At 41.5% G+C, this 22,605-nt stretch overlaps 1 protein-coding gene across 1 annotated transcript in view; it reads left to right on the top strand.

The window, feature by feature from the left end:
- LOC141213014 (uncharacterized) overlaps nucleotides 1–22,605 on the top strand; it is a 903,379-nt gene that overhangs the window by 406,962 nt on the left and 473,812 nt on the right. The window contains 3 exon segments of the mRNA XM_073665145.1: nucleotides 11,360–11,487; nucleotides 16,337–16,507; nucleotides 16,939–17,067. Coding sequence (XP_073521246.1) covers nucleotides 11,360–11,487; nucleotides 16,337–16,507; nucleotides 16,939–17,067 — 428 coding nt within the window.

Here is a 22,605-nt window from a genome sequence, read left to right as displayed (position 1 = left end):
TGTTTTTTATGGTAAACAGCAAGATTTTTTTTCCTTTAAAAATGCTTGTTTGTTATATTTTCGTTTGAGACCAAGGTCCTCTGGGAATGAATCACAGCGCATTGGTTTTATTATGTCACTTTTGCGCAATGAACCACAGGGGTGGTCCTTTTCTCTCCAACCTAATGATCCATGCTTAAGGTCGGTAGAAGAATTTTTTTCTGCTATGTGTCTATTATATGATGATCCTGATCGAATCTCATCTGCTGAGGCTGAACTCAGGTGTTTGAATCAGGGATCAGGTGATGTTGAAAATTATTGTACACACTTTAGAAGATGGGCTTCAGAAGCCAAATGGAATGATCCTGCTCTGAAATGTTTATTTCTTGCTGGTCTGAGTGAAAGGGTTAAGGATTTGCTAATTGCATTCCCCGCACCTGAGACTCTGCAGGATGCCATGCAATTAGCTGTTCCTGTGGATAGGAGGCTGAGATCTAGGCTGAATGAGATAAAGACTCCTGTAATGCCAGGTCCTAGTCCCCAGAAAATCTGCTCTGACGGCGGAGAACCGATGGAGGTTGGGGCGATGTCGCTCCGCTCTCAGGAAAGAGACCGGAGATTCACCGAGGGATTGTGTCTTTATTGTGGTAAAGCTGACCATTTGATTAAGTATTGTGAGCTTCGTTTAAGTAAAGAAAAAAAAAAGGTCAGGCACGCCCGTATAGCTTGTTTACGCTCTGCAGGAGTATTTCTTTCAGGGAGTACTAATTTGCAGGGAAATTTGATTGAATTTCAGGTATTTGTTGATTGTGGTTCAACACTTAATGTGATTGATAAAGGGTTTTTGGAAAAACTTAAATTGAAATCCAAACCTTTGTCATCACCTATTTCTGTGATTGCAATTGATAACACTCCCTTGAAATGTATTACTGACAAGGTTGCTGCATTTCCCCTCACTATCAATGGAGTTCGTCAAGAAATTTTGGACTTGGTTGTATTAAATAATTTACCCTCTCCGGTCGTTCTAGGATTGCCTTGGTTAAAACTGCACAATCCTTTGCTGGACTGGTCTACTAATATGATAAAGTCTTGGAGTCCGAAGAGCTATGATAAATGTTGTAATGGTCGCATTGCGACTGTGGGAAAAGGGAAATTACCTGTACCTATTCAAGATTTTTGGAGGTTTTTTTTGGAGGAGGAGTCGCAAGTTTTACCTCCTCATAGGGATTATGCGCCTTTGAGTTTGTTTCGGGAGCTACTCTTCACAAGAGTCGCTTGTTTAATCTGACTATCCCTGAAAGAAAGGCCTTGGAGGAATACATACAGACTAGCCTGGCTGTTGGCCACATTAGACCTTCTAAGTCGCCTGTGGCAGTTGGATTTTTCTTTGTTAAAAAAAAGGACGGGGGTTTACGTACATGTCTGGATTTTCGTGAAATTAATAACATTACTGTACGCAATTCCTACCCATTGCCATTAATTCGTGACTCATTTAACCAGGTAGTGGAGGTCAAGTGGTTCTCTAAGATTGATCTCCGGGGGGCATACAATTTGTTACGAGTGTAGGAGGGTGATGAATGGAAAACTGCTTTTAACACTCCGGTAGGTCATTTTGAGAATCTGGTGATGCCTTTTGGTCTTACCAATGCACCTGCATTTTTTCAGAACCTTATTAATGACATCCTGAGACCTTTGATTGGTAAGAATGTGGTTGTGTAGTTAGATGACATTTTGATTTATTAGCCAGATCTGGAGTCCCATTGGCAGAGTGTACATGAAGTTTTGCAGTTATTGAGTGATAATTCACTCTTTGCTAAACTGGAGAAATGTGAGTTCGCTGTGCAGAAAATTAGTTTTTTGGGCTACATTGTCTCCAGCGAGGGCTTTGAGATGGACCCGATGAAGGTTCAGGCTGTGTTGGAATGGCCTAGGCCTATTGGTTTGAAATCTATACAGAGATTTTTGGGTTTTGCCAATTATTACAGGAAATTCATTAAGAATTTTTCTGTAATTGTTAAGCCTCTAACTGATCTCACCAGGAAAGGTGCGAATACGGTCCAGTGGACTACTGAGGCCATTGAAGCGTTTGAGTATCTCAAAGAGAGGTTCAGTTCTGCCCCTATCCTTATGCAGCCTGATGAGACCAAGCCTTTTTTGGTCGAGGTCGATGATTCATCGGTGGGGGTTGGAGCAGTTTTGTCTCAGGAGAACAGGGGTAGAGTACATCCTTGTGCCTTCTTTTCGAAAAAATTTTCGGAAACCGAACTGAATTATGATGTTGGAAATCGGAAGTTGATGGCTATTAAACTTGCATTTGAACATTGGCGTCATTTTTTGGAAGGCGCTAGATTTCCTATTCAGGTTTTTACAGATCATAAGAATTTGATCTATCTGGATGCTGCCAAGCACTTGAATGCCCGTCAAGCTAGGTGGGCACTTTTTTTTTCTCGGTTTCATTTTTCTGTTACCTATATCCTTGGTACTAAGAATGTTTAAGCCAATGCTATATCTCGCAGCTTCTCTCCTACGGTCGGTGCCGAGGAGGAGGAGAGCATTTTACAGAAAGGAGTTGTGGTGGTGGCATTGGACTCCATTTTGGAGAATGGGATTCTGAAAGCTGAAGATGATGCTCCATCTAACACTCCCCATGGGAGGTTGTTTGTGCCTAGAGCCTTTAGGAGAGATTTGTTTGTGGAGTGCCATGAGTCTCAGTTGGCAGGTAATCCAGGAATTTCTGAGACTAAGAGACTTATCAGTCGCAGTTTTTGGTGGCCTAGATGGCAGAAAGAAGTCATCAAGTGGGTGCGTCAATGTACTGTGTGTGATAGGTCAAAGGCTTCACATACTCCTGCTGCGGGGTTGCTTTGCCCTCTGGAGGTTCCTAGTGCGCCTTGGACGCATCTGACAATGGATTTTATTACTGATCTGCCTGTGTCCGAGGGTTTTACTGTCATCTGGGTGGTCGTGGACCGTTTTAGTAAGATGTGTCATTTGGTTCCATTCATTAAGTTGCCCTGCGCCAAGACACTCACTAAGGCGTTTGTTAAGGAGATTGTCAAGCTTCATGGCATTCCCACGGATATTGTTTCTGATAGAGGACCTCAGTTTGTGGCTTGCTTTTGGCATGCTTTTTGTGACAGGTTGGGAGTCCATTTGTCATTTTTGTCTGGGTATCATCCTGAGTCTAATGGACAGACTGAAAGAAAGAACCAGGATGTAGAACAGTTTTTGCGTTGTTTTGTGGTGGACAATCAAGAGGTGTGGTCTGAGTTTCTGCCTCTCGCGGAATTTGCTCTTAGCAATCATACATCCTCCTCTGCTGGGTGTTCTCCTTTTTTTTGTTGTACTGGGAGACATCCGTCTTTTGGTTCGTTCTCCATATTGGGGTCGGCGGTGCTGGAGGAGGAGAATTTTTCCGGTGATTTGGAGAGAGTTTGGACTAATGTACGTTGCAACCTTCAAGAGGCTAGCAAGAAGTCCAAGAAGTATTTTGACAGGAAACGTAAGGAGGTTTTGTTTACTGTGGGTGACATGGTTTGGTTGTCCTCAAGGAACTTGCAGTTGAGGATTCCCTCTAAAAAAACTGGGTCCTAAGTTTGTGGGTCCATATAAAGTTCTTCAGGTTGTTAACCCGTCTGCGGTTAGGTTGGATGTCCCTACTTCCTGGAAGATTAATCCTGTGTTTCATGTTTCATTGTTGAAAAAGGCTAATGTATCAGATAGGGATACCACTGTCACAGTTCCTCCTGTGGTGGAAGACTTCGAATATGAAATTTCTCGTATCTTGAATTCTAGATGGCATAAAGGGAGATTACAGTATCTCGTCTCCTGGAAGGGTTTCGGTCCCGAAGATAACTCTTGTGTAAGGGCGGAAGATGTCTCTGCTCCTAGGCTTGTTAGAGCTTTCAACAAGAGGTTTCCGGACAGGCCTGGGCCTGGAGGATCCGAAGGATCCTCATAAAAGAGGGGGTACTGTTAGAACCCTCCTGTTTGTTTTTTCCATCTTGTGTTTTATGGTCATATATTCCAGCTCTGCCCTTTTGACTTTGCTGGACTTCAGTGTTGTTTGACTGTTTTGCTAGCCAGGTGCTTCTGTGCCTATCTCTGTCAGTTCGCTTGGTCCTTCTGGGACCTCTAGTACCTTTTTGTCAGTTTATCTTTTTGTGTTCTGCAACAATCTTCTCTGTTAAGGAGGTGTCCCATTTTTGTTCCAGTTCTTAGTTCTTTTAGGGACTCCTTCCTTTATGCTATAGGTCTTCGTTCAGACCAGCCGAGAACTAAGGCGAGTCTGTTCGCAAGGAACGGGCAGCCCACTACACCGTAGGGATTCAGCTTATTCTTACTGTAGGGATAGCTTTCCCCTTCTTTCCTTAGTACTTGTTGCAGATCATAACAGTGTTCTTCTGACCCCTGAACTAGAGGAGACCACTCTCTGTTGTGGTACCCCGTGACATTCGAAGGATGCACACTTCATTTCAGTAAATGACTGAAGTAGGAACGTGACATTAATGTAACTTTCTTTATTTCACACTGGCAATATAGAGAGACACATAAAAAGTAAAATAAAATAAAAATCTCAAATCATGAGATTGTAAGTAGTCTTTGTAGAGGAAACATGGTAGCTAGCAAAGTCATAGTTAGCACTGTTGTAAGCAGTCAGTCTTTCTCTCTGCAGTGTTAAAGAGGTGGAGTGAAGGCAAAGGAGCATATTGTGTAGGCTTTTTAAACTGTGGCCATGACCAGATTGCAGCTGAACTATATCAGAAATCTGGCAAACAATTATAAGAACTTAAAGTTAGTGGTTTAGGAAGAAAGAAAGATTTGCAGTATGAAAGACTGAGGCCTGAAATGAAAGCCATAACAAGTACTGCACAAGTGGTGCACCTAAGGATCTAATAGTGCTGTGAAGTTTTGTTTGTTTTCTTTTTACACTAGAGGTACGCCTTAAAGAGTTATTCTAAAAATGACAATGTCGTCTTATAATAATGTACACATTATGTGTATGTAATAGTGGGGAAGGGCTTAGCCTTCCCTTGGTACTGAGATAGTTAAAGGGAGTGTTCCTGAAGTCAGACCTCTCTGAACTGTTGGTAGACCAAGCTAAGGGGTTAGCTTTACTGGTCCAGTCAGTAGAGTAAAGGGGGAACTTAGTGCCCGGATCAAGCCTTGAGTGATATAGAGCTTGTTCCTGGCATAATTCGTTGTGGGCTGCAGTACCTGTAAACGGCCACAAGATGCCACTGTTCTGAGTGCAGATGTCATGTTGAGTCTGCTAGCAGGGTTGCAGGCAGTGAAGAGTTAATGCTGTGTGATGACAGCTCACAGGGGGTGGGCACATTGACAAAAAGCCTTGGTTTTAGTGTCCAGAGGCCATTAAGAGACAGTACGGGGAATCGTGCGGGCAGCCTGACTATAGTGGCTGCTAGGGTAGACGGGAGCTCTACACCCTCAGACAGTGGGATCACTACTGTGCAAGTCTCCTCACGCAAGAGCAAGAGTCCTGTTAGCTGGTCGGAGAAACTCATCAGAGCTAGTGAGGACCCGAGGCACTTCTAGTCTGCAGGAAGCAGAAGAAGATAAATAGGACTCCAGACTAGGACGTGGGGGAGATATTTGATCCAGGTCACTGTTAATGTTACAGAAGAGTCTCGTGGACTAGAGATAGAGTCGCAAGAGATGCTTCACTTAAAGAGGGAACCGGGGCTGAAGATGTTGTCAGTGCCTGTGAGAGAGATGATAGCCTGTCGGGCCTTATCCATTATATCTGCCTGTAAATACTGTATATATCCCTCTTCCCCAAGTAAAGTTCAAGTTCTGGTTAAGAGCCTTGTGTCCTCTGAAGTTCTTGCTGCCCTGGTCCCAGAAGAGAAATGCCTGGAGACAGCCGCAATCGGATGGCTTGAAGTAAGTGAAGAGCAACACATACACAGCCACACTTCAGAGGGAGGACACGTATTGTCTGTAGGGTGCCATAGCGAGTGGGGACTACAGCTCGCCCACGACTACCTCGCTGGGGCTCCTTCCATGTACACACAAGTTTTGCCAAGTTAACCGAAGTTTAAATCTGTCCTATTTTGCACATATCACCCCTCTGAGAATGCCCCTCTAAGCTCTATTGTTTACACTTCAGTTTTGATTTGATAGTCCTTTACTAGTTCCAGCTCATGGTTGATAATGTGCAGTGTAGTTTCTCAGCAGACTACCTGAAAACATAGCTGTGCTATCTCGTACATAGCTTCTGATGTGAGGAACTTGTCATGGAAAGGGAAACAGCCTACTTTATGACATTGTGGTAGTTCATACCAGGAAGCACTGGTGTGTGAGTGTGTTAATAACCAAAAAGGTAGATGTACTACAGCATGGGCTGTGTACAGGTGGCTGAGAGGAAATAAATAATGCAGGAAGGGGCAAAGAGGAGAGATATACTGCAGAAGGGGACTCAATATAGAGGGGCTGAGAAGATGATATACTGCAGGATGAGGCTCGGTGGACAAAGACAGAGTAGTTGAGCTATGTTTGTTACTTTCTGCTGAGAGATCAGTGACATGAATCTACAAATGCTGCTCTGTTTATGCATATGACTGCAGATTATCTTCTGCTTTATGCATCTATAGAACAGCATTTGTAGTTTCACATACAGTAACTGATATGTCTACGGCAGGAAACAAACACACTCTGCACTGACATTGTGGAGGAATGCAGGACAGTTGAGCTCTGCTAGAACCATCTAATAATGTAAAATCACCAAGCAGCTCTACTGATGTAGATGGTAGAAGATAAACTCAGTCATGTAGGTTACTGTACAGGGGCAGAGAGTGCACAAAAGCGTAAGTCGAATGCTTCACTTAAATTAGCTGGATGGAAACTCAGAGAGGTGATGATAGACAGGAGCACACAATATAGGGAGGAGGTGGTCTGCAGGACTGAGAAGAATCAAGTGTTGCTGTGAATTGTAGTTTTAGCAGATAAGTATAGGACTGTCTATTCGGCTATTTGGAGCTAAATGCACAGAGGGATAGATAGAGATGAAAAAACACAAAGGTACAAAAAAGAAACTTTATGTTGGCTTCAGTCTGTATATTGCCAATAAGTATGCATTAACTGCGCTTTGTGAAAAAATTGTGATTCTGTAAATTAACCTTTAATAATCTAAGGGCAGCATGACTTATTGAAAGACATGCTTATTTTAGATACCTGTTAGATATGTGTCAATATGGTATTGTTTTATAGAAACTTGCAGTCTGTTAGGGGTAAAACTATGAGTCTAATATATTCTTGTACTGCTGGCTGCCCAACACCTACATGCTGCCGATTGACAGCTATTTTTTCTATTACTATGCATACTGAGTAAGCTGTCAACTAACTTGTTGATAGATTACCTTTAAAAGTTTTCACTGTATTTTATTTGGTACTGCAAAGTAGTGACAAAAGCCATAAAAGTATTATAGAACCTTGATTGATTTTTAGCTCTATTTTTAAAAAAAGCATCTCGAATAACCTCACACCTCCCTGAATTCTCTAACTATATCCTGTCAGGCAATCCCAAGTCAAATTTTCAGTTGGAAATATCTTAGTGATCCATAAACCAGACAGGATGACCCCCACTGCTAAAACCTGTGGTCAATATCTGTTCTTAATACTGATTGTAAATTATTCACCAAAATCCTGTTTTTTGGCCAGCTTCCTTAATGTCCTTACTAATTTGACCTAACCAACCACTATTTATCCCATCTTATTAAAAAACAGTCACAATAGGTGAACATTTGACACCAAGTCTTTTCTAATAAAAAGTAACTACTTTTGGTTAGCCTGGATTTGCTAAAAGCTTTTGATTCTATCAAATGGGAGTATTGAGCTTTAGCTAATTGAATACCCATGGTCTATTCCTTCAGTTCCTGCAATTTCTTGACTATGTCTCTCAGACCAGAGTAAAATTTCAAGGTCAGTTCTTTACTTCATTCTTTATAGAACAGTGGACACGGAAGGGATGCCCATTGTCCCCACTTCTCTTTATCATCAGCCAGGAACCACTAGCAATTGCCATCCATCAAAACATAGATATCTCAGGCTATTGTTTGGGCTTGGTGTCCTTCAAATTTAGTATTTATACTGATGATATCCATTTATTTATCAGTGAGTTACCTTTTTCTCTCCTCATCCTGTGCCATTTTTTAGCTCAGATAGGATTCAAGATTGTTTAATATCTAGAGGGTATCCTATATGGATGCTAACCAGGGCTAAGATAATAGTGGTACAAAAATTGTGAGAGGCACTATTGTTTAGGGATTGGAATAAAAATTAAAAATTGAAACAAAAATGCTACACTAGTGCTCCAATATAGTTAATTGGTCAATTCAAATTACTAATATTTTTACCTTTTCTCTATGATATTAAGAATCTAGAGTGTATATTAAAGCAAGGATGTAGCAATGTTTTAACAAAGAACCTCTACTTTGGGTAATGCTCTATGCACTAATCTTACCATAATACCAGGAGGGGTTACAAATGTGTGTCTTATCTATGCAAAACATGCACTTATGCAGTCCTCTGTAATTCCTTCTCATTTGAGTAAAGCCCCCGTCTCACATAGCGAGATCGCTAGCGAGATCGCTGCTGTGTCACGGTTTTGGTGACGCAACAGCGACCTCACCAGCGATGTCGCTATGTGTGACACTTTGCAGCGATCAGGCCCCTGCTGTGAGGTCGCTGATCGCTGTAAAGTGTCCTGGACCATTTTTTGGTCGTTGCTCTCCCGCTGGTCAGCACACATCGCTGTGTGTGACCAGCGGGAGCAGCGATCAGGCTGGTAACTACGTTAAACATCGGGTTACTAGGGGCACACGCGCACCTAGTAACCCGTTGTTTATCATGGTTACGAGCCTGCTAAAGTGAGCGGTAACCTCTCGCTCACCGTAGCAGAGTGGTAACCATGATAAACAGTGGGTTAAAAGGTGCGCGTGTGCCCCTAGTAACCCGATGTTTATCATGGTTACCAGCGTGCTCCTGCTTCAGCAGGCTGGTAACCAGAGCAGGACATCGTGGAAAGATTCTTTCCACGATGTCGCTGCTCCCCTGATCGTTGGTGAGCCTGCCTGTTTGACAGCTCACCAGCGACCACATAGCGACGCAGCAACGATCCCTGACAGGTCATATCATTGTCGGGATCGTTGCAGCGTCGCTAAGTGTGACGGGGCCTTAATACCCACTTCTATTTCATAATGAATTTTAGTATTTGAACACTTAATTTAAAGAAGTACTTCCAAGAATTTTTTTATTTGCCAAACCTAAACCTTGTTCCGACGCTCCATAGACTCACATTGTAAAGCAATGTCAGCTACACACAAAAACCCCAGTGTTATCTGGTGAGTGAGAATTTCAGTCTTGTGAGTGAGAAGAGGACCGTTCCGGCACTGGAAACCGGGGAAGATTGGTTAGTATTTTATTGAACTTACACTACACAACACACATATTTAAAGAATAAAACTTCTACAGTTCTATATCTTGAATCATTATGGATGCAGTGATACCAAATGTATAATTTTTTTGGTTACTTTAATTTTTTTTTCTTAAAACAGCATTTTTAGTAGCAAAATATTTTCTATTTTGTTTTCATACTTTATTTTTTTTTTAATTTTTACAATTTTTTTTTTTTTTACTTCTTTACTTCGTTGCCATATGAGACTGATATAATATCTTGCAATACTTCTGTACTACAGGATATTAGATCTGTCAGTTTTACACTTTGACACTTCACCTGTTATACCTTGCTTATTTCAGGGCCTTACAGATCATAATAGCTGGCTTTCCTCCCAAAGGCAGTTACTTGGCCTCAGGTTGCCTGTTGAGGAGTAATAGTGTCCCCCATTCAATAATATTGACCCCCAGTAGGCCCAAGTTGTCCCTCAACCCGGCCCCCATCCTGTATTAATGTCCCTCATCATATAAAAATGTCTCCCTTCCTTGCCCCTATCCTGTAGTAATGAACCTTTCTCATGAAATAATGTACTCTGTCCTGGCGCCCACCCTACAGTAATGCCCCCCATCCTGTAATAATGTCTCCCATTGTGGCCCCCATCCTGTAATCATGTCCTTTGTCCTGGCCTCTATCCTGTAATAATTCCCCCCATCCCGTAATAATGTCCTCTGTTTTGGCCCTATACTCTAATCCTGGCCGCTATTCCTTAATAATGTCTCCCGTCCTGGACCCCATCCTGTAATAATGGCCTCCATCCTGCTGCTCTCCACATGCATATAAAAAATAAATATTTTTTCTTACCTGTCCTCGCTCCCATGGTGAGCAGCATCCTCTTCCTGCTTCATTGCCGTTGCATGGGAGTGGGGTGGCGCATGGTAATGACATTATGCACCGTCTGCGATGTGCCCGCCGACTTCAGCTGCCGGTCTTTGATTGGCCAGCAGCGTGTATGCCGATTATGGTGCAGAAAGTCGGTGGCTCTCTACGCTGCATTGTATTTCAGCTGAATGTACGTCCAAGGTTGCATGTCCAGCTGGAAACAGGTCTGGCATCATCGGGCCCCCTTCCTCCTCGGGTCTAGTAATCATTATTTCTCTAGGCTCCGGTGCCACACAGGCAGTGTGTTTGAGACCCCTGGTATGAAGCATGTTTTAAAGATTTTTATTTTTAAATAAAGTTGAATATTTCCTTGCTACAGTGAGTAAAGCTTTCTTCTTCACTACAAGATATGCTCGTCCAGAACCTCTACTGATATCACTGAGCTGGCATTTTCTATTATCAGATGAGTGCAGAGTGCCAATTTAGACAATTCTTTATTTTTCCATTGTTGATAGAAAGGAGCAACTTAATCCGAAAATGAAATGTATTGTATCAGTTTTCCCCAGCACTGTAACTAAAGCATGATTTCCATTTATTGAGTAAAATTGGTATGATTGCCATCTCAGACCTCTCACCGGCTGCATTACATTGGTGAACTGGGGCCCTGATAAAGGAGTTTTATTCTGCAATGACAGGAATTGATTTCCAGTTTTCTGTAGAATTACACTATCATTGCTCATGACTCAGGCAATTTAGAATACATTACAGAAGTCATTGTGGGCTGTACATCATATTGACAACCTGATCTTTGTGCACTGCATAGATTGTGATGAGATATTGTTAGGTGCTTCCATAATAAATTATTTTGTGTATGAGAATATCATAAGCCCAGCCAATAAGAAATAGAAAACAGCAACATGCCTCCAGGTAATGGATCATACAGTCAACTTATGGAATTTATTAAAGCTCAATTAGAATTTTCTTATGATTTTTTTTTGTAATTTAAATGGCTGAATTTTTTTTTAGTATTACTATTACACATCTGATAAGGAACATATATTGTCATTTTTCTCTCTTGTATTTTAGAGCCCAGCTTACAGTTTCTCCAAGATCACAAAATATTTTCCCAACCTGGAAATGAACAAAGTTATACACAAAGAAATGTTTTTCTTTGCGAAGCAAGTGTACTGTTGACATTCTGTAGGATCTCTGAGGTATTTCACATGTATAAATATCATATATTTGTCTAGCTTTATAGATGTTATGAAAAGCCTGCAGGCACTTTGTGACTGCAGACTGCCAAATTGTGCACAATGCGCGCACTATCACGGCTTCTCTGTACGCCCAGTCCGTACTGGAAGCAAATTGCACACTTGTGATTATGTGGCTACTAGACTTTTGTATTTTTCTCAATTCTCTTCCATTGAAAGAAACCAGGTGAGTATTCGGCAACTATGTAAATCACATACATGTGGTCACGTGGCCGTCCACCCGCGCAAGGAATACAGGGGAATGATGACAGTATGGGCGTTTTACACTGTCATGTTTCAGAAGTCTGCCGTCATATAGAGTGACTTTAGACTGTTAATTTCAGCCCAGATAATCCCTTTAGGGCTCACTCACACGAGCGATTATTCTCTGTTACGGAAAAATTGGATAGATTATGGTAATGTCACACACTGTAGGAAATACAAAGTGCAACACGAAGGGATGAGGGGAATGGAGCCCAGGCACTAGGGAAAGGGGGAGTGGTGACCCCTAGTCTGATCTAATATCACCCTGTCTCCCCTACCGTCCCTATATTGGTTCCTGACCAATCGCCAAACAGGAAACCTAAGCCCTGCATATCCCTAGAGCTAGGCCCTGGATAGGGAAGGGGGATGAGCACTGGTCAGTCCCCACTATGCTAAAGACAAAAAGGGAGACAAACACAGGGGGGAGAAACTTAGCTTGGGCAAACTTCAGAGAGATTACACCAAACGTCCTCCACAGCACCAGAGAGGAAGTAAGCCGACTGCAATAGCTCCAAGCCTTCACAAGGGAACATGAGAATATCACCAGCACCTCCCTGCAGAAAACTGAAAGTATTTAAACGCCCAGGCCAGGGTGTCAATCAGAGCAGGAGGGAGGTAGCCTCTGGTTCCTAAAGTAAGACAGATTTAAGAAGGCGTCTGTAATGCCAAACGAAGTGATCTTCTGCAGCCAACTACAGAACGACTGTCTGTTACATCTGACACACCAGTGACAGGTAATGACACTCTGCCCAAAGTATGTCAGAGATTGAGCCGAGTATCATCTTGCTATGATCCGATTGACTCGCATGGGAGAATCGTATCACAGGTGCGGAGAAAACCAAAGAACTTTTCTATCTTCTCCATTGTCTGTGTCTGCAGAAATCGGACTGCACTCGGATGTCAACCGAGTGCAGTCCAATGTCTTACACGCACCCATGCACTTGAACGGGTGCACGTGATTTGATTTGCCAAATCAGCACAAGAAAAAAAATTCTGATCAGCACTGCCCCATATTGGTCCTGTGATAAAACACTGGATAGCACTTGTACGTTTTCTACTCTTGTGTGAGGGAGCCCTTAAAATGTAGCTAGTGATAGAGTGCATTTGAGGTGAACACATGAAAGGAATTTCAACAAGTTAAAACAAATCTGTCACCAGATTTCACAATATAAGCATCATACATTAATAAATAAACCTGATCACACTGGTATATTTACTTTGAAATTCCATGTCACTTTATAGTCCTGAAATAAAAACTAACTCGACTCCTAAAATGCACATTTTAATACAAGATAGAGAAACATTCAAAATGATTATGAAGCCATTCTGATATGGACTTTAAAGTAAGTACACTAGGTCTAAAATATGTATTGAATAATAGGCAAGGTAATATAATAATTACTTTAAACCTACTGAAAATACTCTTGGCATATTGTGAACATGTTGAACACCCACTGACATCCTTTGATTTGCAAAGAGAGTGCATAGACAAAAGTGTAGTCTGCTCTAATTGACATCAATATGGAACATATTGTTACAGAACTGAATATATGTGATTTATACTTTATGTTTCAAGATGTGATGCATGTGTGAATTGTGAGTGTCACCATTCAGGTAGTGTTGTACTTCTGCGCTTCAAAGCAATGTATAAATACAGAATGTATACTGTGTGAAGTGTCTGGTAATTTTTTTTTTAAATCAATTTACTGTGCACAAGGTAATATATGAAAAGTATTCCAGGGGCAGTGCCATTATTATACTGTGAATTTCTCTTCCATATTAGCATGCTGCCTTTGTTCTTTCCCGCACAGATGGTTCATTTAGCTGCCAATTAATGTACTCCTCATAAATGTGAGAAATATTATTCTACAAATGTCATAAGATTTCCTACTACTACATCATCTTAGGCCTAAAGCACAATTCATATTCAGGCAATCTGAATATTACTTCCATCTTTTTACTATAAAAGCCCTATTTCTTTTGGATAAAGTACATTAATTAATATTATTCATAGTTTTAAGTATGACGAGTGCACTGGATTTGATATTACAATTTAGATAATGGCTGTAAAATTCCTAAATATTTGACATAATACGGTAAAATGTGTTGTAGAAACATGGTATTTATTATTAATGCAGAGTAACCATTGCCAGGAATTTATGATGCTCTCGGGGAGCAATCAAGAACTCACAGCCTTAAAAGTCCATTCACAAAGGGCCCGTCTTCTAAATGCATTGTTGATGAAATATAATAGGGTTTCACAATAATTTCCATTCAGTTACTAATACTTAAAGCACAAATCCACTATAGAACAGGAGCATTTCTGCATCTATTAATTTTTTTTTTTCATTGCGTTTTTATTGTGTTTTTATTGCATTTTTTACATGTGTTTAGTTTATATCGCATTTTTGATCGTGCGTTTTTGGTCTCTTTTTGGTATGTCATGTTTTAAATTAAACTGCTTTGTTTTGGTTATTCCCTGATATTTGGCTTTGAGAATGCTTTATTGATAACAGTGACAACTTTATTAATACAGTCATTTTCCGCAGCAAAAATACACTAAAAACGCATACATGCTTTTTACCTGTGGAATTTCCACATATTATACAATTCTATAGGGAGTATTCACACATAAAACTGAGTGTACTTGAAAGAGAAATTGACATGTTGCAAATTTAAAACACACACCTCATAAAATACCTAGCACAGCGGCCATTAGATTTCTATAATTCCCATCCACTTTGCAGAAACTGTGACATGACGCTTTTTTTTGTGAATCGAAAAATTTGCAGTGTCAAAATCTCACCAAAAACTCATTGTGGGAACTTAACCCAAAGGGATTTTGTAGGAACTGTTGCAGCAGACGTAAGTTTGCAATATGAATACTAGAGTTGAATATGAGATGAATTTTCAGATGCAGATTTTTGCACAACATGCAGTATTATGACTGTAGTCATTTTTACACCGCTATCATTCTAAAAAGTGGTCAGAACCTAGCGAGACGGATGAGGCCAAGGGCCTTCTGATAGCGTTATTATAAAAGAGCAGTGAAAATTATAGCAGAAACCTTCAGCTCATAGTTGATGGAATGATTAATGGATCTTCACTTGCAATTGCATATGGCCGTCTTTCTCTTGCAGACTATTTCTTCAAAATGGGCATAAAAAATGCCAGTCTTTAAGAATCCTTACCTTTAAGAGTCCTTGTATTCTGGCACAAATTCAGATTTGAAAAACACAATAACTTCAGGGTAAGACTGAAGAATTCGGGAACCATACTCATGTTTGACGTTCCAAGGTAGAGGATTTTGGATAGGGTACAGGCTCAAGTTTGAGGTTCAGGGAAGGCTGACAGTTGGGTCTCAGTAGGTTCAAATGCAGACACCATCATTATGTTCCACCTTTCAGGGTAGAAATGCCAGATTCAGGGAAAAGGTCCAGGATCTATCATTGGATTCAGCAATACAAATGGGTGCAAAATTCAGGCTCAGATACATGCACAGCACAGGTAGCAAGGATCAGTATAGCCTGAAGTTTTGGGAAAAATATCCAGCACTGGATTCAAGAAAACCAAATGATAAAGGAATATATAGACTTAGTCCAGAGAAGGCAACCAAAAGCCAAAACTAACAACAATGCAACAATGACAGATGCTAAGGTCAGAATAGAGCTGATTCTTTAGTACCTTACTGATTGGTGAGCAGGGTTATCCATTACAGCCTGTGTTATAATCCAGACTTGCATTCAGAATAATGGAGGTTCCAACGCTTAATGCAGCATCATTTTTGGGTGCACTATGTTTTCACAGTGCTTACTATAATGATTCACATTCTTGGAAGCTTTTACAGTCTGATACAGTTGTCTACTACATGGAAGAAAATACCTACAAGTTCATTATATTAGATGAGCTAATCTTTTAGTGATGGGTTCACGAGAGTACAAAACAGTACCAAATAAAGTAATATTTTTACAGACATTTTTTTAACGAAACAATGGAAAAAATGTTGAAAAGTAATTAAAAGGGTTCAACATTTTTTTTCAAATTTATGACAAATTTGACCCAACATTACTTATTACCTTTAGTGTACAGAGCAAAAAAAAATGATATTGGCTATTTACATGCTGTTTAAAAAATGATTTACTGTAGTAAAGAGTTATGAAATTTACCTACACAGTATGGCTCCACCTAGTGTTCAAAGTGTAAAGCAATGTAGACGTCCATGTAGGGCACTAAGTGCTTGTTGGTCATGCATGCCCAGTCACTCTTCTGCAGCCAGTTCTGTATGTCGGGACCCTATGTCCACTGCAGAGTAAATCATGAGAATAGGACACCGCTGATTGTAAATGCTGTCAAAAATTCAGTGGCCTGGATAGCTTTAGTAGGAAAGATAGTTACCCATTTCTTTTTTTTAGTGTAGGAACATAGACTGCAAAGTATAGTTTTCTAAATGTCTTATGTATGATATATTTATTGCTTGTATTATCTATGATTATTCAGATTTTTCAGGTTTAAAGCTATTATTCTTTAATCCATGTGTTGTATCATATAGGCTTTGGCAAAACAAGTTCCTGATATGCTGGCTGAAGATATCAAAAAGTATTTTATCTTCTCCTGTATATGGTCTTTTGGAGGATGGTTGGACTATAATGAAAGAACTTTATTTAGCAACTGGTGGAAACGAACATTCAGGAGCCATACAACATTCCCTACAGAAGGAGAAGTAATTCTATTTTATAACAGTATCATATATTATGTTTCAATAAAAACCTTTTTAGGAATTTTTAATAGCTATTTTGTAATTAAATAGTTTCCTATAATATTCATGTAATTGTTACTTTATATATGACATATATAACAATGTTTATCTATGAACTTTACATTCGAAGGCGACTCCCTGCACTTTTATGGATATGTGCATTGAAGGATGAAGGCATTGTAAGAGTTAATGGTCCATCTTCCCTAGCAGACATGCATCATCTTGTAGAAGAGACAATATAACTTGGCACTGGCTTTCTTTTGGCAAGGAGTGATCATGTTGAAATGATGTGCCTGCGAATAAGTGTCAGGACCTGTCATCACTACTCAGAAGTATAAATATTTAATCCAAATCGAACGTTTGTTGCTGACAATCCGTATTCATTTTTGCTGCAGGTCTGGGACTATCACATTGACACTGATACGAGACATTTTGTCAGATGGCATGACACACTTTCCTCTTACTCCGTTAGTCACGGGCAAAGTGTTTCCTCCGAGGCGTTTGTTCACACAGTGCACAATGAGGTAAAAATGTGCTATGCTTATTTCTTATTTTGTGATTATAAGGAACGTACTAATCACTGTCTGGTTTTAAACAAGCCTTGTTTTCAATTAACATTCTCTGTTAGCCTTTAAAATAATTTACAGGTTTTTAAATAAAAATCCTAGACAAAGTAAGATAAAATAATAATAAGGTGAATTGGAGAATACACTTACTACGCAGATACATTCAAACCCAGCAGGGAGATTTAGAAAAAAAAACTACAACATGATTGGATACACGGGGCAAAAAGTTTGCTCTAATAAAAAAATATAATTAAAACCTTTTCATTTTAGAGGGGTTGTCCGATGACTCATGTGTGGAACCTGTACAACAGTGCATGGAGATGTAGTGCTCCTTAAAGGGAATCTGTCAGCTGGTTTTTGCTGCCCCATTTGATCATCTTGAGACAGAGACCTGGATTTCAGCAATGTATCAGCTGCTTAGTGTAGTTTTGATAAAAATGATGTTTTATATGCTGCAGATCTATCAGTTTTCTAAATGTTGAGCTCTGAATAACCCGGCCCACACCACTGATTGGTGCTTTCTGCCCATGTACAGTGTATAAAGAAAGTTGTCAATCAGTGGAGGGAGCGTGGTTAAACAGAGCTCATGAATATGCTGGACTACCTGACATCGGGTTAACTAGCCCTCTAATGATAATCTCCTGCTAATAAAACAGTGATTTATTTTTCAAAACCATATTGATGCTTCTAAATTGCTGTTTACAGTTTGACCCTCCTAACATTTCTCCCACTTCATTTACTTTGCACAGTACAAGTATCTTTGTACAGTGGGAAAAATAAGTACTTGATACACTCCCGATTTTGCAAATTTTCTCACCTACAAAGAATGGAGAGGTCTTTAATTATTATCGTAGACACAATTCAACTGTGAGAGACAGAATCTAAAAATAAAAACCATAAAATCACATTGTATGATTTTTAAATAGTTAAATTGCATTGTATTGCATGAAATAAGTATTTGATCACCTACCAACCAGCAAGAATTCTGTCTCTCACAGACCTGTTAGTTTTTCTTTAAGAAGCCCTCCTACTCTGCGCTCATTACCTGTATTAATTGCACCTGTTTGAACTTATTACCTGTATAAAAAACACCTGTCCACACACTCAATGAATCACATTCCAACCTCCCCACCATGGCCAAGACCAAATAGCTGTCTAAGGACACCAGGAACAAAGTTGTAGATCTGCACAAGCTGGGATGGGATCTAGGACAATAGGCAAGCAGCTTGGTGAAAAGGCAACAACTGTTGACGCAATTATTAGAAAATGTAAGAAACACAAGATGACTGTCAATTTTCCTTGGTCTGGGGCTCCATGCAAGGTTTCACCTCATGGGGTAAGGATGATTCTGAGAAAGCTCAGGAACCATCCGAGAACTACACAGGAAGACCTGGTCAATGACCTGAAGAGAGCTGGGACCACAGTCTTTGTAACGGGCTGGGTGGTGGAACCACTGTGCTGTGGTCCCAGGAAAGCCCAGAGGGGCGTAACTAGGGACCTTACCAAGTCCAACCTCAGATATACGACAGCTGACCCCCAGTAGTCATGGCTGATGGACAGGCAGGCTGGCACGGCTGATGGACAGGCAGGCTGGCACGGCTGATGGACAGGCAGGCTGGCATGGCTGATGGACAGGCAGGCTGGCACGGCTGATGGACAGTGTGAGGAGCTGCCCACTTTCTAAAGACTATGATAATTTTCCAGCAGCGGACCACCATTTTTGTCAATATTATTATTGTGTTTTATTAGTGATTTACTTGTTATGTTTTATATAGTTCTGCTAACTTGTCAGTATGTGCACTAGATTCACTTGTAAAATGTCCAGCATTCCACTAATCTGTATCTCAGGATATCTGTATCTCAGGAGTATCTAACCATTGTTCCAACAGCCAATAATCTCATTATGTTTGTGTAGATTGTAGACACAGTAGAGCCGTCACCACAGGGGGTCTTACATGCAGTCTCAGATGAAGGCTTCTAGAATATTCTTCATTGTTTTTAGCTAACAGTAAATTCTTAAGAAGGAGGGGGATCATTTCTGACCTGGGAGGGGACTGATCCCAGGGAAAGAAAGGACAGACATGTTTTAGTTAGAGTTGTGTGGAAGGATTGAAGGAAGAGGATGGAGACCATGGACTTGGAAGGATGGATGAACATGTTACCATTATTGATGATGTCGTTTGGATTTAAACTTTCTTAAAAGGACTGCTGCTACTGGATACCTGTGCTTTCATGGTTTTATCTGCCGTCTAGAGGATCATGGACTGTGGCTACAGACTATACTGGCTGGAGATACGAAATCTGTGGGCCAACCAAAAGTTGGGAGACAGTGAGTATGGCCTGATACAAAGCCATTGGAACTACTGAACCCAGATTGGGAACTTGAGGACTGAGAGAACTGTATTTTGGCCATTTACCTGGAATTGCTTTATTACCATGGCTTTGATCAATAAAATATTGTTGCATCGTTAACCTGCCTAGGTGATTACTTACAACCCACAACCTCAGATCTTTACAGACAGGTAGGTGGGCACGGCTGATGGACAGGCAGGCGGGCACGGCTGATGGACAGGCAGGCAGGCACAGCTGATAGGCAGGCACGGCTGATAGGCAGGCACGGCTGATAGACAGTCAGGCACGGCTGATAGACAGTCAGGCACGGCTGATAGACAGGCAAGTATATGAAAATACAAGCACTGGGACCTGAGAACCAACAAGAATGTTAGGAAACAAAGTTACAACATTGCACAGGCACCTCCATGTTGGAGGAGGTGCCTTAAATAGTAAGTGTCCGCCTGCAATTGGCTGGGGACACTTCAGAACGGCATGCACGGCCTCTTTAAGAGACGGGGAGCTTGCATGTGCGCCCTAATCACAGGGCCTGGGGATCAGCGCGCAACCCGGGGCACTCACAGACCTGGAAGGAAGAGGAAGTGCGGGACGGGGGCCGCGGCAGTGAGTGAGCCGGTGTCCCTGCCGGGGAAGAGGGACAGTGTGCAGGGACACCGGCGCTGCAGTCTCAAACATTACTGTTTGTAACACACTACGCTGTCTTGGATTAAAATCCTGCAGGCATGCAAGGTCCCCCTGATCATGCCAGCACATGTACAGGCCCGTTTGAAGTATGGCAATGACCATCTGGATGATGCTGAGGAGGCATGGTAGAAGGTCATGTGGTCAGATGAGACAAAAATAGAACTTTTTTGTATCAACTCCACTCGCCGTGTTTGGAGGAAGTAAAAGGATGAGTGCAACCCCAAGAACACCATTCCAACCGTGAAGCATGGTGGGGGAAGCATCATACTTTGGACATGCTTTTCTGCAAAGGGGACAGAATGACTGCACTGTATTGAAGGGAGGATGGATGGGGTCATGTATCATGAAATTTTGGCCAACAACCTCCTTCCCTCAGTAAGAGCATTGAAGATGGGTCGTGGCTGGGTCTTCCAGCATGACAATGATTCAAGACACACAGCCAGGGCAACTAAGGAGTGGCTCTGTAAGAAGCATTTCAAGGTTCTGGAGTGGCCAAGCCAGTCTCCAGACCTTAATCCAATAGATAATCTTTGGAGGGAGCTGAAACGCAATGTTGCCCAGCGACAGCCCTGAAACCTGAAAGACCTGGAGAAGATCTGTATGGAGGAGTGGGCCAAAATCCATGTTGCAGTGTGTGCAAAATTGGTCAAGAACTACAGGAAATGTCTGACCTCTGTAATTGCAAACAAAGGTTTCTGTACCAAATATTAAGTTCTGTTTTTCTATTGTATCAAATACTTATTTCATGCAATAAAATACAATTTAATTATGTTAAAATCATATACAATGTGATTTTCTGGATTTTTTTTTTAGATTCTGTCTCTCACAGTTGAGATAACAATTACAGACCTCTCCATTCCTTGTAGGTGGGAAAACTTGCAAAATCGGCAGTGTATCAAATACTTATTTTCCACACTGTACACATATTAGTGATCAGCGGAGCTGTTCGCACAACTCCAGTCCACAGTCCAGGTCTGTACTCTCTGGCTGCAAACAAGAGCTGTGCGATTTTCCTTACCCTCTGGGATCCCAGGCGCGGCTTATGATTAGCTGGGCTGGCGAGATGTGACCCATGTGCCGCATGTCGCAAAAATGACATAGCACCAGTCCTGTGAATCAAAGGCCACGCCAGGGAACCCGGAAGCTCAGGAAATTCATGCTGCTACTGTCCACAGCCAGAGAACACTGACCTGGACTGTGGACTGGATTTGCACAGACTGATCCGATTATCTCTAGTATACACATACATAAATACTGCTCATCGTATATTTAATAGATCTGTGGAGTTTGTATCCTGCATCTGCTCTCCTTCTCTGTATACATATGGTAATACTGGCCACAACCCCCATGACATCACTGGGAGAGCTACTGACTGAGCCCCACTTTCTAAGCAAGCAGTGGAAAAAAGACGCAATAGCTGTGCAGCAAAATGGCTCCCGAAAACCACATGAACCATATACTCAAAAAAACACATATGCAAGGTATAATGAAAAGGAAACAAGTCTGATTTTTTCAAAGATGCTATTATTTACTTGTAGTAGGCATTCCAACAAGATAGTAAACTGCTTGAAAAAGGGGCCTGTCTCCAAAATCTCTCAACAGGTGCATGACTGCATTCCCAATTCCCTATCCATGATGCTTCCATGAAAGGCTGGTTGTATCTACAGCTGATGCAACTTGCTCCACAAATTTGCTTTGGATTGTCTTACAGAACTTACTTGTGATACCAGCTGTGAAGGCTATTTTATGCAGTGTAACATACCTGGCGGCGTCCTTGCATAGTGGTCCATCTCCCACTGTGCAAGAGCGCGCACTTGATCTCCAGTCCAGACTGCCACTCTGGTTTCTTTCCATGTTGTCTGCTTTGCTTTGCTCTTGCTGTTTAGGGCGACGCCCGCTGAACTTCCTGTTTCTTGTAGCTGCTGCTGACACTCCCCTGATGCGTCCTCAGCCTATTGCTGTCTGTCACCTGGTATTTAACCCAGCTCCTCCCTGGAATCCTGGCCTGAGCATCTTGTTCTGTCAGTTGGCTTCTTGTCACTGATGTGCCAGGTCCTGTCTGTTTCCTGCCTTGCGGTATCAGTTCCCGTGTCTGAACTGTGTCCTGTCTGTGTACTCTAGCCAGCTGTCTGTCTGCCTTCCTGAGGCTGTATTTCCAGGCCTGTCTGAACACGCTCCCAGCCTGTTCGTCTCGCCCTCTGGGGGCCGCATACCCAGACTCACTCCTGTATTTGTTGCAGTACAGTTCCTGTCTGAACTGTCTCCTAGCTTCCTACCTGTTTTGTCTTTATGTCTGTTTGTTCCCTATTTCTGCCGTGTCTGAACCAGCACTTGGCTTTACCTAGGCTCGTTCCTGCATTTTGTTGCAGTAACTGTTCTTGTCTGAACTGTCTCCTAGCTTCTTACCTGTTTTGTCTTTATGTCCGTTTGTTCCCTTTTTCTGCAGTGTCTGAACCAGCA

Source organism: Phyllobates terribilis, unplaced genomic scaffold, assembly GCF_046119375.1.
Source record: "Phyllobates terribilis strain yellow unplaced genomic scaffold, ASM4611937v1 Scaffold_2__4_contigs__length_985480577, whole genome shotgun sequence".
In the NCBI taxonomy this organism is placed as follows: Eukaryota; Metazoa; Chordata; class Amphibia; order Anura; family Dendrobatidae; genus Phyllobates; species Phyllobates terribilis.
Note: the sequence above shows the minus strand (reverse complement) of the source record. Positions and strands in the feature narration are given on the sequence as shown.